At 39.9% G+C, this 13433-nt stretch overlaps 4 protein-coding genes across 5 annotated transcripts; 2 read left to right on the forward strand and 2 right to left on the reverse strand.

Moving 5' to 3' along the window:
• The first annotated feature begins 257 nt into the window (after window positions 1-257).
• Window positions 258-2990, forward strand: LOC105274194 (U3 small nucleolar RNA-associated protein 14 homolog C). Its single transcript, XM_011317104.1, has 2 exons — window positions 258-528; window positions 624-2990. Exons 1-2 carry the CDS (start codon window positions 431-433, stop codon window positions 2902-2904), a joined length of 2379 nt encoding a protein of 792 aa, XP_011315406.1. The 5' UTR covers window positions 258-430; the 3' UTR covers window positions 2905-2990.
• A 214-nt stretch (window positions 2991-3204) lies between these two features.
• SamDC (S-adenosylmethionine decarboxylase) lies at window positions 3205-8715 on the forward strand. 2 transcript variants are annotated; one of them, XM_011317107.1, is made up of 5 exons: window positions 3205-3521; window positions 4419-4505; window positions 5990-6116; window positions 6566-6668; window positions 6865-8715. In XM_011317107.1, the coding sequence occupies exons 1-5, from the start codon at window positions 3391-3393 to the stop codon at window positions 7449-7451; spliced, it is 1035 nt and encodes a 344-aa protein (XP_011315409.1). In that variant the 5' UTR covers window positions 3205-3390; the 3' UTR covers window positions 7452-8715. The 2 variants fall into 2 exon arrangements, with proteins under 2 accessions (XP_011315409.1, XP_011315411.1); XM_011317109.1 differs by lacking the exons at window positions 3205-3521; window positions 4419-4505 and adding an exon at window positions 5454-5553.
• A 96-nt stretch (window positions 8716-8811) lies between these two features.
• On the reverse strand, window positions 8812-10435 carry LOC105274196 (uncharacterized). The gene is made up of 3 exons (XM_011317106.1): window positions 10222-10435; window positions 9843-10151; window positions 8812-9782 (listed from the first exon to the last, which is right to left on the reverse strand). Exons 1-3 carry the CDS (start codon window positions 10292-10294, stop codon window positions 9622-9624), a joined length of 543 nt encoding a protein of 180 aa, XP_011315408.1. The 5' UTR covers window positions 10295-10435; the 3' UTR covers window positions 8812-9621.
• Window positions 10436-10520: 85 nt separating this feature from the next.
• Window positions 10521-13367, reverse strand: Arpc2 (Actin-related protein 2/3 complex, subunit 2). The gene is made up of 2 exons (XM_011317105.1): window positions 13088-13367; window positions 10521-12250 (listed from the first exon to the last, which is right to left on the reverse strand). Exons 1-2 carry the CDS (start codon window positions 13159-13161, stop codon window positions 11407-11409), a joined length of 918 nt encoding a protein of 305 aa, XP_011315407.1. The 5' UTR covers window positions 13162-13367; the 3' UTR covers window positions 10521-11406.
• Window positions 13368-13433: the final 66 nt, after the last annotated feature.

Raw genomic sequence — 13433 nt, forward strand, 5'->3', positions numbered from 1 at the left:
AAAAAAAAAAATTCGCGAAAATCGACTTTTCGATACATGGAATCGATGCGTCTCGTCGCGCCCTTTACGAATCCGTTTGTATTTTTGCGCTACGATAAATCGATAATCGTTCAACTGCGATAATCGAAAGCGACATCTCTACCATACATCGCATCGTCACCTCATCACACTATACTATACACACAAAAACACAACACGTCCATCTCAAAGGTCAACGTCCCGGCCGCTTGCGGCCGGGGCGGCGCTAGTGAAAGAAAATCTGTTGGTTTCGAGAGTTGAATATGTCGACTGAAGAATATCGACTTGTTCACCAAAAAATCGTTCTCTTCGATTAATCGATAAAGTTCGTACTTTGTGGTGTCTGCACGCGACATGCCGGCCTTAACCTCTAATCCACTCCAAGAAATTTGAAAGAAATTATCAAACAACGATGGAAGACATAGAAAATGATTTGGAAAGCGATCATGAGGTGTCGAAGGAACATTCCAAGCTGTTGGAGGAGATCTCGAAGCTTGATAAGGGCCGGAGGTGAGTAGAGCTTCAAGAAATTCCCCACAGAAAAATTATCTGTGATCTTCTTGAAAAATTAACACTTTCTTCGCAATTCTTATTTTGAATTACAGACTGAAAAAACCAGTTCGAAGTGAACCGAGTCTGCAGGTGTCAGAGTTCCACCTTGTAAACTCCGGAGTGTCAAACAAGGAGTCAGTCCCCCTGAAGGAGCTGCTCCACACCCTAGAGAACAATCCAACCCATCGTCCTCTGACTCAGAAGCTGAAGTCTCTGAAAACGACAAAAGCCCTGGCAAAGCCCCTGGAGAAACCACAGGCAGATAAATTGAAGCGAGAGGTCGGCTTCGAGAACACGAAGAAGGAGATCCAGAAGTGGGATGCTATTATCACAAGGAATAGAGCGGCTCCGAAGCTGTCATTCCCTCTTAGCCAGGGAAAGGTGTCACTAAAGGGTACCACAACAGATGAATTTGTGAAGCGGTTTCGAGTCCAGTCGGACCTGGAGAAGGAGTTGGCAGCTCTGGAGCCTCCAAAACAGGAAGAGGAGTCGAAGACTGACGAATTTTCTCTGACTCTGGGGGAGATCCTGGAGAAGAGGCGAGAAGCAGCGAGATTCAGGGCTCAACAGTCATACAGAGAAGCCAAGGCCCACCGCCAGAACAAAATCAAAAGTAAGAAGTTCCACAGAATTGCCAGGAAGGCGAAGATCAAGCAACAGATCAAGGAGTTCGAGGTGCTCCAGAAAACGGATCCTGTTGCTGCGATGGAGAAACTCGAGCAGCTGGACAGAACCAGAGCCGAGGAGAGGATGTCCCTGAGACACAAGAGCACAGGTCAGTGGGCCAGGAACAAACAGGTTCGAGCCAAATACGACACAGAGAGTAGAAAAGTACTTGCACAGCAGTTGAGCATCAGCAAGGAACTCACGCAGAAGGTCAAGAAGGTAGAGGACAGTGAGGAGGAGGACGAGGGAGTCGTGGTCGATGGCGGGGACAACCCCTGGACTAATCCGGTGAAGTCTGAGGAGGAGATCCAGGAGTTCGTCAAGGGGTACAGGAAGTACTGGGAAGAGAGGAATAAAACACTTGATCAGAAGAAAGAAAGAAATCGCGATGAGACTGTGGCAATTATTCCTGTGGACGTCCCCGAGGATCTGAATCCTGTGGAAAGTGTCCTCGAGGAAGTGGTGGAGAAGAATCCCGGGATCATGAATGGAGACTTGAAAAACATTGGGAAGAAAAAAAAGACAGATGTCGAAAAAAGTGGAAATCCTGGAAATAAAAAACCTCGGACTCCGGGGAAAATCGAGTGGGAAGGAGATGACGAGGGGAATTTCGAGGTTGAAGAAGTGATTTTAAAGGGGAAAGTCGTGAAAGTGAAAAAATTACAGAAAAAATTCACATCTGATTGGACTATTGAGAGTTTTCCAAGGAGTGAAATTAAAAATAATGATTTTCCAGTGGATATTGATGAGTTGTTTGATAGAATGGAAGGGAAGATCAAGAAGAAGGCGAAGAACAAGATGAGAAAGGTCCAGCAGAAGCTCAGGAAGCTCGAGCGGCTGGCGAGTGATGAGCAGCAGATGAAGGAATCTAAGGCACTGCAGTCAGATCTCTCGTTCAAGAGGACGAAATTTCGGCCGGATATCGATGAAGCCATGGACGAGACTCTAGGGGATGAGGCAACGACAGAGGATAACAGAAATCCAATTGTTGAGGCGAGTCACGTGCGACGAGAGAGTGAAATCGATCCCACAAAATTCATATCTGTGAAACCGAAGCATCTGAAGACTCAGCTGCCTGATGAAATCGGAGAGGGGGCGATGGATGACAGCGATGAGGATGAAGATCAGCGAAATATTATCAGCGAGGCTTTTGCTGAGGACGATGTTGTCGAGGAGTTCAGGAAGGACAAGGAGAATGAGATAAAAAAATCACAGCCTGAGGACCTGGACCTGCGTCTCCCCGGATGGGGCTCCTGGGGAGGGAAAAATATATCTCAAAATTCACGGAAGAAACGGAGATTTATCATGAAATTCCCGAAGGACGTGCCACGCAAGGACGAGAATAAGGGAGACGTAATCATCGTCGAAGGGGCAAACACTCAGATAAAACGGCATTTGGTTGGTGAATTGCCTTATCCATTTACGAGTGTAGCTGAGTATGAGGCCAGCATTCGGGCGCCAATCGGTCGAGACTTTGTCCCTGAAAATGCCCATAAACGTCTGATAGAACCAGAGGTTTCCACGAAGATGGGAACCATTATTGAACCCATGGACGAGGAGGTGTTGGTGAAGAAGAGTAAGATTACTGGACTGTTGCCGGATAAACAGAAGATCGATAAGAAGAGTGATAAGAGGAAAGCTGGGATTAAGAGGAAGAAAATTGAGTGAAATTACACCCCCTGGGGAGAGAAACGGTGTACATAATCAAATTAATTGTTCAAAGTGTCGAAAAATAATTGCTTTGATGTGGAGAGTTGGATTTATGATTTTTTGATTGAAAATTGTTCTCCCTTTAATAAAATTTCTCAATAATATTTCGTAGATGATCGAATTTATTCACCTCAATTTTTACCTACATGTTAGCTAGACATATTTAAATAATGTCCATTACTCCCCTATATTTTGTCATTGCAATGATGACGAAATGATAAACTACTGCGCGGGCGCTCCCTCTCCCTCAAAAAAATGTTTGCGGCGTGCGCCCGAGAGAGAGACCGAACACTTGTTTCTCAAATTCTTGTTCAGTTGACTTCGAGAAACAGTCGGCAGTACTTGACAGATAAAAAAAAAAACAAAACAAAAGTAATATTGAGTTACCCAGTGCATTAATAAGTCGAGGTAATAAATAAAGTGATAGAATATCGAGTCGCGTTAATGATGGCGTCGAGTAAGGATGACAATTCTGAGAGCGTGCAATTTTTCGAGGGCGTTGAAAAACTCCTCGAGATTTGGTTCACCAGCACCGATGGACAGGACAGGAAGCGAGATCTCCGTGACATCCCCAGGTAATTATCGTATGTCATTTACCTCGTGAATATCATCTTCGGGAGCAGACCGACCGGTCTTTTTTTTTTATCGTCCAACCCCTTTAATTCGTTATGACGCAATACAAACCTGTGGCCAGGGCCGAGAGAAACTCCTGGGGCGTATTTTTTCAGTCAACAAAATTGTAAACTATTGTTTTTGTTTATGGAAAGTGGACTCTCGGATTTATAACCTAGACCGAGTGGAGGGGACAGTGAAGAGATTGTTTTTTTTTCTTATTCATTGGTTTCAGAACAATTATTAATTGTCACTGAAATTTGGGAATTGTTTTTTAACCATTAATAAAGCATATTAATGAGGAAGTATTTATTTTTATGCGAAAATGTCAGGGGACATTTTTTGTTGGGAATTCAATCACCTGGAAAAAACTTCTCCGGGGGTTTTATCTTGAACTCAGAGGTTTCTAGATAAATCTACGATTAGAATAAATATCAGGTTTTTTTAATTGTCAATGCGGTAGTCAATTGATGATTAAATGGAGTGCTTTTTCTCTTTGTAATGAGCGCTGGTTGAGCTCAATTGATCAATTTATTCTGGAGTTATGAATATTCACGTTAATTGTCATCGTCAATTGTTTTATAACATTTTTTCAACTGACCCCCTAGGAGATAAGGAATAATAACTCATAGGGATTTCATAGTTTAATAATCGAGAAATGAATGACAAAATTTTCTGACGTATCCGGCGTGTTTGAACTCGACACTCATATCGTAATCGATAATTGCACGAGTGTATCACACATAAAGTAACGAGTTGGTACGATATTACACACACGTGTGCACATGATTCTGACAGCATCTCCTATTCTAACGATCAATTGACGATATCTTGATGTCTCTTTTATTATTTCGTTACAGGCACAAGTGGGAGTCTCTTCTCAAGATTGTACGCTGTGAGATTATCAGCTTCTGCAGAAATGATCAGGTCGATGCCTATGTTCTGAGGTAATTAGTTATCAATTAATTATTTTCAGAAATCGCCTGTCTTAATTACCATTTTTGGCAATTACATCGAATTTACCGAGGGAACAAGTGGAAAAACTTCCCAGAAAAAAGTCAGATAAACTTTTTATCGGGAATAACATACTCTACAAAAAATTTCGAGGGATATTTCCTCCTAAACCTTATCATTTTCGAGAGAGAAAGAGACTAGCGGAATTTTTTCATTCGAAAAAATCGTTCACCTGTCGGGGAAATAAAAACTTTAATTGATTAGTCTTATGAACCCATAATTCCCCTATTATTAACCAAACAGTACTCTATTTTTTCTCGACGGTGACGTCACGTAAAAATCAATCAAACCAATGATGACCTTGCGAGTGGCTAATTGAACCGTTAGTGAGAGTACACCCAATGTATTAATTAAACAAGAAAAAAGACGCTGAAATATTTCCGAGGGATTATCGCATTTCTCGAAACACCATCCAAAGTTCACCGGGTGTTTTTTCTCCCTGTTATCTTCCTGGAGATAAAATTCCACTTATTCATCAATTTTTCACGTGGTCGTTACATTTTTTATCTGACTTCTTACCAGGAAGTGAATTCTTACTGGAAATTCCACTTTAAAATGAAAAACAAGATTGTACCATGAGAAAATATTAAATGAACCGAACACAAAAACGTAAGACAGACTTTTAGGAAATTATTCGTCTGAGCTAGTGCAATTGTCATCGCCAGAATAAACGATTTCCATTGATGATTTGCGCCCACAATGCAATCACGTGATAATCTTCGACCTTCTCGATCATTGCAACACGTTTTCTATGTTCCCCGTCTTATTTTGGAATACCCCCAGGTATAAATGTCTTTTATACACTTGTAAACAATTTTGGCACATACTCAAGGGTCAGCCGACATTTTCCCGACGCTTTCTACGTAGCAATAAAAATTCAATTTATTTAAATTCAATACGAGCTAATTAACTGATGACTGACATTTCGAGGAATATCTTTAGTTATTATTTTATTAAAACTCGAACCTCACAAATTCTGAGGTAACGAAAAATCTCAAAGAATTCCTATCAGAATATTATTATTGCCATTATTATTTATTGTCAATGTGGACTTTTATTTTTCTTCAAGAGAAGTGCCTAAATAATTAGTGATTGATTTCGTCCTGGATATTGTCTGTCACGTGTACATTTTTCCTGAGGAACTCGTGTACATTCACGTGTCGTCTCTTATCTTATTCTCGAAGACAGTTAAGACCATCTCAGGTCAATGTCCCGTGCTATCTAGACCCGATAACCTAGCTATTTTTGCACTCAGACACAATGAGGTGAATCACCAATCCGAATCATCTGATTGATGTGCGACGAGAGGAGAAATGTATTCGAAAAAAAATAATAATTCCCAGGAATTTTCCGACATGATCCCATAAATTTGTTTAGCTTCTCTTTTCCTGAGGAAAAAATGATTTCTGATTTCTAGTGAGAGCAGTATGTTCGTGGCAAAACGTCGACTGATCCTCAAAACATGTGGCACAACAACACCCCTGCAGTGCCTGGAGACACTTCTGGACCTAGTGGAGGAGTACACAGGCTTCGACGAAGTAGAAGTGAGTAGTTTTGTCGATAATTCCATGATCCCCTCAAGGTCGTGATCCTCTGACCTTCACAGAAATATAATGAAGAAGCTGAAAGAAAAAGGGGAGCCGTGGATAAATTTTCACGGCTCTATTCAGGCTGACAAGTGCCAAGCTATATAACTTGACCTAGTCCATGGAGGAGATACGTTGCTCTATATATAAGTTGAACCTGTGGTACGTCCATATCCTCCTGGTTTATTGATCAGCAACTACCTCGCACACCTCCCCTCACCCTCGACATCCCAAGATTTTGATATCTACGTTCTCACATTCGTCGGTGACACACATTTTTTTTATGGTTCACCGGAGATGAAAAATAATCAGTCAATTGAAATTAAAACCCATTGCATAAATATTACACTCAGTAATAATTTATTATTACTTATTATTAATTAGTGGAATTATTTCGTTGTTTTCAGGATCTGTTCTATTCAAGAAAGAATTATAAGAGACCGGAGCTGCAGAATTCACCGCATCGGGCCTTCGAGGATGAGGTCGCACTGCTGGACACAATTTTTCAGGGTAATTACGAATCCAAGTACTTTTCTCATTCACTCGCCATTAATATTGAATTTATTTGGCTCATTAATATCAATTATGCATCTGTCATCGTACAGGGAACGAAATGAACGAAATGATATCCGAGAGTATCACAAATGCGATTTTATTGCAATAATAACATTTCCCGACCCCTGCCCTTAATTTCATTTAATTGCAGACGGCGAAGCCTATTGTCTGGGTGATGTAGACAATGACTGCTGGTACCTGTACGTTCTGAATCGAGAGCACAGTGCATCAAGCCCCCCAGAGCCAGACCAGACACTGGAAGTGCTGATGACAAATCTTGATCCCTCGATAATGTCCATTTTCACGAGAGACGTGTGCTCCTCAGCATCAGAGGCCACTAAAAAATCGGGAATCGATAAACTCATTCCGACAATGAGAATCGATGATTTTCTGTTCGAGCCATGTGGCTACTCGATGAATGGTGTCTCAAAATCCGGCAACTACATGACAATCCACATAACCCCAGAGCCAGAATTCTCGTACGTATCGTTCGAGTCGAACATCCCCGAGGCATCCTACACAGAAGTGATAAATCGTGTCCTCAACACTTTTAAGCCAGACAAATTTGTGGTAACAATATTTGCTAATAAGGAATCAATAGCTGCTAACAGCCCACGTGAACTAGAGGAGACAGATTACTTGAATGTACATGGGGAATGGCTGAGAAATGATGTGCAGTACTGCAGGTTCAAGAATTACGACCTAACATGCGCATTTTATTCAAAATTCCCAAGCTGATGGTTCACTGATGGCCCGTCTGTGCTGAATGTTAAAACCAGCGCAGATGGGGCACCCCAATCCCTTAGTCTAGGAATCGATAGCACAGGAATAACTAAACAATCAGCAGTTTCTCTACTTAAACAGGGAGCCTTGTTGAAGACTGAGACGAAAATCATTGATGCTAACGATAATGATAGAGATAAGAGTAGAATAAGTTCAGTAACAGACAACTGCAATGTCAGGGCTTTTAATACTGGAAATTATTTGAATAATGGAAATATTGGGGATTTGGAGGAGAGGTCCATGAGGTCTTTGTCATCGCCTCAGTTATTTCAGAAGCCAGCAAGATCCAAAGTATACAGGAAGGCGTCGTTGAAGAGCTCTGGGGTATCGGCCAAGGGTGAATCCAGGAGGAATTCAATGGGGAGAATTTGCTGTGGTAAGGCAAGGAGCACGAGGGAGGAAGAGGCATCTAGAGTTGATGGGGTTCACATAATTTGCAATCCTCTGGCTACACAGTATCCTTACTCAACACCCTTTGGAAAGGGAAAGGACGAGGAGAAAGAGGCCAAGTGCAGTCACAGCAGCTGTGGCGGATTTCTTCCTATTTTCTCTCTTATACCTCAGGGTGTCGTCAGTTTACAGTACTTGAGCCCCAGGATGAAGTTCTCGTGGTGGAGAAATAAGATATCGTGAAGGCACGCTTAAGGGTAGACACTGGTGCTGGGGCATGTTGTTAGAGATTCACATAGCTTTTATTTTTATTTTTTATTGTATCTAGAACTTGTTACCTCTCCTGCATTTTTAATCCATCGATTTAACGTGTTTTATTGTCTTTATTAATGTCAATTATCGAGTTATAGATGATTGTAATCCTGTTATATCCATTTTGTGATTGTCATTGTACGTCGTACAATTTTTGTAGTAAATTGTAGATTTTATCGAGAAAAATGATATTATCTTTCAGCATCCGGTATTTCGATGTACCTTTCTTGTTCGCTTGATATTATTGTCCTCAATAAATGATATTGGATAGTGTCGATCTTGAGTTGATGATCAGGAATAATAAGAAAAACTGGAAAATTGGCACGAGATAATTGCGTTGAGCGCAGCGTTACAAATTGTCATCTTCATTTGCGTAATTTTTGTTAATAAATAACTCAGGATCATTAATGATGTTGAGAAATAATTAAGAGCGAATAATCTCAGTCGAGGCAGGAATAACTGCTATTGATTAGTCATTCCTGTTTAATTAAAGAAATAAAAAATACCAAAAAAAAAATACAAATTTTATTCTCTGTGAGCGTTATGTATGCTAAGAAGAAATAATATTATATATAAAGAATATATTGATATATTACTGTCTCTCTGCGATAAGTCTCTGGAGATGATTATTTACCAAAACAGCGAAACGAGGAAAAATGGTGATGAAGTGGTGAAACGAAAATCGACTTGAAAATCTTAAGGCCTATGTAAAAAATTCAAAAGTTTTTCGGTTTATCAAAACAATTGCACATTTTAAAGACACGATAATGTATTTGTCAATAGGTTTCACCACGTCACTTCTATAACAATAAAAATAGTATCTAACATCAAAATTATTTAATACGAGAATTTTTACGTGCGTCTTACGAACGAACATTAAATCGCATAAAACCAAAATCTATCAGTGTCATAGGAGAGAAATAGCCCAATTTTTTAATTCCCAAAAGATTAAAAAAAAACCTAAATAATATATAATTCTTTCACTACTCTTCGATGTCACTAGAATAATCGAGAATGAGAGACCTGTACCTTATATTTCTGTACGAGAGATAAGTAATAGAACTCCTATTAGAAAAAATAAATAAAACAAACAAAAATATTAAAAACAAATTGATGTAAATTGTTAGAGAATAATTCCTCTAGGGATAAAAAACCTGGGAATATCGAAGAGATGACTATTTTAATTAAGTATACAACTTACATCAATCAAATGGTCTATTTATTGAATGATTTATAAACCTAAATGACAGAAATAAATTACTTTTCGTCTGCTGAATAATCCAGGAAGAAAACAAACACTAAGATAAATATGAATTGCAGGTTATTATCTGTAGATTATTCTGTAGAATTAACTGTTGCATGCAATCAACGAATTTATGTATTATATTTACAACAATAAAACGAGAAACTAATGCATTAAAAGCTAGATGACGTGGGTCTCTGGGCTTTTCGATAAATGAGTCCTCATCCCCTGGAACATCATTCCCAAAGAGGACAAATCCTTTGGTTTTTTATCTGTTATTACCATCTCAGTGTTGAGATCATCAGCTTCAACATCTAGGGCCGCCCTGACCTTCTCTATGGCTTTGGAAGCAGAAGAAATTCGTTTTACCATTCAATTAATAATTGCATGTTATTAATTACCTCTGCGCAAATCCATTTCGTCCATCTCCCCATTGCTAATTTTTGACAACTCCCTCCGGAAATTATTTGTCAATTTCTTTCTGACAGAGTCAGCCTCGATATTCTGCTTTGTCCGAGGTATCCTAAACCTGATACAACAACAGAGGCCAATGATGAGGGTCAGGATAATGGAAATGACAATAGCCGCAAGTTGCCAGACCCTAAATCCAGCAAGTGCCTCATCCTCCAGCCACTTTTCCACTTCGCCTTCTCCACAATCACGAAGGCCAGCTACAACTTCATCTGGAGTACATGGAGATGCCGAGGGCTCTGAAATCGTGGAAACAGTTGATTCCATTCCCAAGGGATTCTATTCCATTCCAACTGTACTCTTTTCTACTTTTATTCCAGGTATGGGTCTGTGGATCGCTCAAAATCAACTGAAAATGTTGAAAATGGCTTTTTGCTTTCATGCTGAGACCTAGGTGTGGCCCGATGAATTATTCCCCTCGACACACCCAATTTCTTCTCCATAGTTAGCTTCCATCATCGTCACGAAATCAAACCAATCGATATATCCACATTTTTCATAATTTCCTGACAAATTGAAGTAGTCGTTCACTCATCAGTGGAGTACCTGAAGGATTACCTCTCGAGATAAATGGAATTGCACAATTAATGACAATGACAATGACAGCGAATGTTTTAATCTTTTTTATTACCTTATAATAAGTAAAGATTGGAAATAAAAATACTCATTTGTTACAAAAACAATATTCTATGGTTCGTGGCTATGACATCAAATTGTGTCACTTCATCAACAAGGTCTATCTCGTATCAATCCCCATCAAGTTAAAAGTGTTTTAAGAATCTTATTACCATTAAATTCGAACCCGTTATTACATTAATTTCGTTACGATACAGGATTGGAAGCCAGAGGTATTCCATCACAGAACACAATAAAAATGATTGAGTATATCGACGGGATTGGATCGTTTCATTGAAATGCATTGGACAATACTGATGGACAATCAGAGGAGTCTAAACGTTCGGTGTAGAAAATTCTCGATTTAATCGAATGACAAAATTCCGGCACTAGTGGTTCAGCCTCTCAAGTTATCTATAAAGTCATGAATTTAATTCACTCCAGAACAGATAAAACTAAAATTATTATTTCTTTTGATTATTCATTCCCTAAACAATAAACTATTACGCATTATTTATGACTCATGTCTCCTTAAACGTAAGTACACGATGTGAACGTGCGAATGGAGAACATTAACCAAGGAGAGTAAAAAAAAAAGAGTGCCTGTATCGTTTAAAATATCGAATGTCTAATGTTTTTTTTGTAACTTTGAAAATTTCCTGCGAGTTCGATTCAGTAGAAGACCACTGAATTGATTCTTTCCTTAGTCTAGGTCCTACGAGCCACCCGACAATATATTCTCTCGACCAACATGATAGATCCTTCCCCCAGGACACATCGTCGGCTCAATCTTCCCCCATGCCAGGCGAATGTCCACTTTAAATTTATAGTTAATCCACGATTTTTCGATTCAGATTGTCTGACTGTTGCTGGACCAATTCATTCCTTCCTGATGAATGTTCGACCTGTTATTGTTTTCTTCTCGGTGCTCTTTGATGCTGATTTTGCACGATTGAGGATCTTCAGGAAGTCAGTGGTTTTGGTTCGCATTCGTGAGTGGATATAGACCTTACTGCACTTGATGTGATAATGCAGGTAATTTCTGAACATGTGGATCAGATCAATCGTGTTGTCCCGGCATTCTCTGTTTGTGTGCCTTGGGAAGAGTACGAATGTTACGTATCCGATGCTGTCACCAACAGCTGCATCACAGTCTTGAAGCTCGATCGGTGGTTCTCGGTGATTGAATAGCACCTGAGGTGCTGTGTGACTGGCCCTTCTTCCTTCCTTCAACTCCTGGAGGAACATCTTCCCAATGACCATGTCATCCTCGTCCTTAAATATCGTACTGAATACCACTGTGACACGATCGCTCTTTGCCTCGACGTATATTGTCTCCTGGTCTCGGTAATGGATGACAGCCCTTTTTGGGCACTGCTCAGGGTTGTCCACGTATTTCTCCTGGAAGTCGAAATATTTCTCGAAAACACTTGCGAAGCAGTGCCTCTTGAGAAGGCCCACTTTCTTTACGAGGGACTCCCAGTCTTCTGGTAAATTCTCAATGTCTACTTGCAGAGAGACATTGTAACCTGACTCGGGCTCTACGAGGTAAGCCCCATATTCACGTTTGAGCAAGTCATCAGCACCGTATTCTCGCAATTGCCCGTAGAATTTGAGCGAAATACTTATCCTAAGTTTTGACTTATCCCCGTTGGGATTGGACATGTGGAAGAGAGCTCCATCGAAGTCCGCTATTATGACGTCTGTAGACTCGGGTTTGTGTCTGCAATTATAGTTTATTAATTAACACCGACTGAAACAATAAATCGAGAATTTATTATGAAATCTTCTGAAAAACATCACCTATAGCGAAAATAATCTAAAAAAGTTCACGAGTCGCGATAAAATCAAGAAATCATCATTGAAACGATAAAACTCAACCCACTCCACTCTGAATTGAGTTTTTACGGAATATCTCCGAATGTACTGGAGATAAGAGAAAAGTAGAGAATACATTTCTTGGAGCGGATGTCAAGAGCTACAAAAAAGTTGCCACAATAATTCCTGTATCTCCCACCGCTGCGAAATTATTTCCGAAAATGTGAACCTGGTAATTCTCAACTGACGTAAATACCCCCCGGCATCAGTCCCCGATATCTCCGAATCTAGAGGAGCTATCAAAAAATCGAAGAGGACTTTTTTGTATTCCACTTGAACCCCTCCGAAAAACGTCCTTACAAAAATCCCCTCGGGGTCTTTTGAGTTACGACTGAAAACCCAAATCGGAGTGCAAAAAGAAACTGAAAAAATCAAATTCTCAGCTTTTACCGCTCGTCTCGACCCTCAATTGAGGTTAAATCCTCTTTAAAATTCCCTCACTAGATCCAGTTATCCTTGCCTAGACCGCAGATACGAAATTAGTCATCTCTAGCGGTTCTGAAAACCCGATGACACATTTAAACAACAAACGCCGGGTTTAACCAATAAAAAAAAATCAGACAACGCCCAGATGGAAAAATGTTATCTCCAAGACCGGATGGAATCGAAAATGCCCCAGGACAACCCAACGAACAAATTCAATAGAAAATAACAAATTAATCGATCAAAAACCCGTACTCACCCCGATAATGAATTTTTTATTTTTGTATGTAACGTTTCTTCTAGTATCCTATTGTTAATCTCCAGCAGAATCATTATTGCTCACTAATAACTTCTCTATTTAAAACAATAATCAACAATTTATTACTGCTGTCACCATGAATACGGCACACTTCACTTTTTCCTACTCGTTTCAACTGGAACTGATTATTTCAACTTCATGAGGTTTTTTTTCCCCGTGGAAAATTCTGAGATGGATTATCGAGTGGATTTTAACGTGGAATTACTCTCATGTCAGCGAAGTTTAAGATGGCGTGTTTCGATGTCGATTGTGGATAAAACAGAAATAAAACAGGAATAAAACAGGA

Source organism: Fopius arisanus, unplaced genomic scaffold (assembly GCF_000806365.1).
Source record: "Fopius arisanus strain USDA-PBARC FA_bdor unplaced genomic scaffold, ASM80636v1 scaffold00010, whole genome shotgun sequence".
Classification (NCBI taxonomy): domain Eukaryota; kingdom Metazoa; phylum Arthropoda; class Insecta; order Hymenoptera; family Braconidae; genus Fopius; species Fopius arisanus.

Coding starts and splice junctions, on each gene's coding strand:
- LOC105274194 (XM_011317104.1), top strand. CDS start 431: ATGGAAGACATAGAAAATGATTTGGAAAGCGATCATGAGGTGTCGAAG. Junction 529..623: donor AAGCTTGATAAGGGCCGGAG/GTGAGTAGAGCT, acceptor TTTGAATTACAG/ACTGAAAAAACCAGTTCGAA.
- SamDC (XM_011317107.1), top strand. CDS start 3,391: ATGATGGCGTCGAGTAAGGATGACAATTCTGAGAGCGTGCAATTTTTC. Junction 3,522..4,418: donor GATCTCCGTGACATCCCCAG/GTAATTATCGTA, acceptor ATTTCGTTACAG/GCACAAGTGGGAGTCTCTTC. Junction 6,117..6,565: donor CAGGCTTCGACGAAGTAGAA/GTGAGTAGTTTT, acceptor CGTTGTTTTCAG/GATCTGTTCTATTCAAGAAA.
- LOC105274196 (XM_011317106.1), bottom strand. CDS start 10,294: ATGAAAGCAAAAAGCCATTTTCAACATTTTCAGTTGATTTTGAGCGAT. Junction 10,152..10,221: donor GACCCATACCTGGAATAAAA/GTAGAAAAGAGT, acceptor CCACGATTTCAG/AGCCCTCGGCATCTCCATGT. Junction 9,783..9,842: donor CGAAATGGATTTGCGCAGAG/GTAATTAATAAC, acceptor CTGCTTCCAAAG/CCATAGAGAAGGTCAGGGCG.
- Arpc2 (XM_011317105.1), bottom strand. CDS start 13,161: ATGATTCTGCTGGAGATTAACAATAGGATACTAGAAGAAACGTTACAT. Junction 12,251..13,087: donor ATAAAAAATTCATTATCGGG/GTGAGTACGGGT, acceptor CTATAATTGCAG/ACACAAACCCGAGTCTACAG.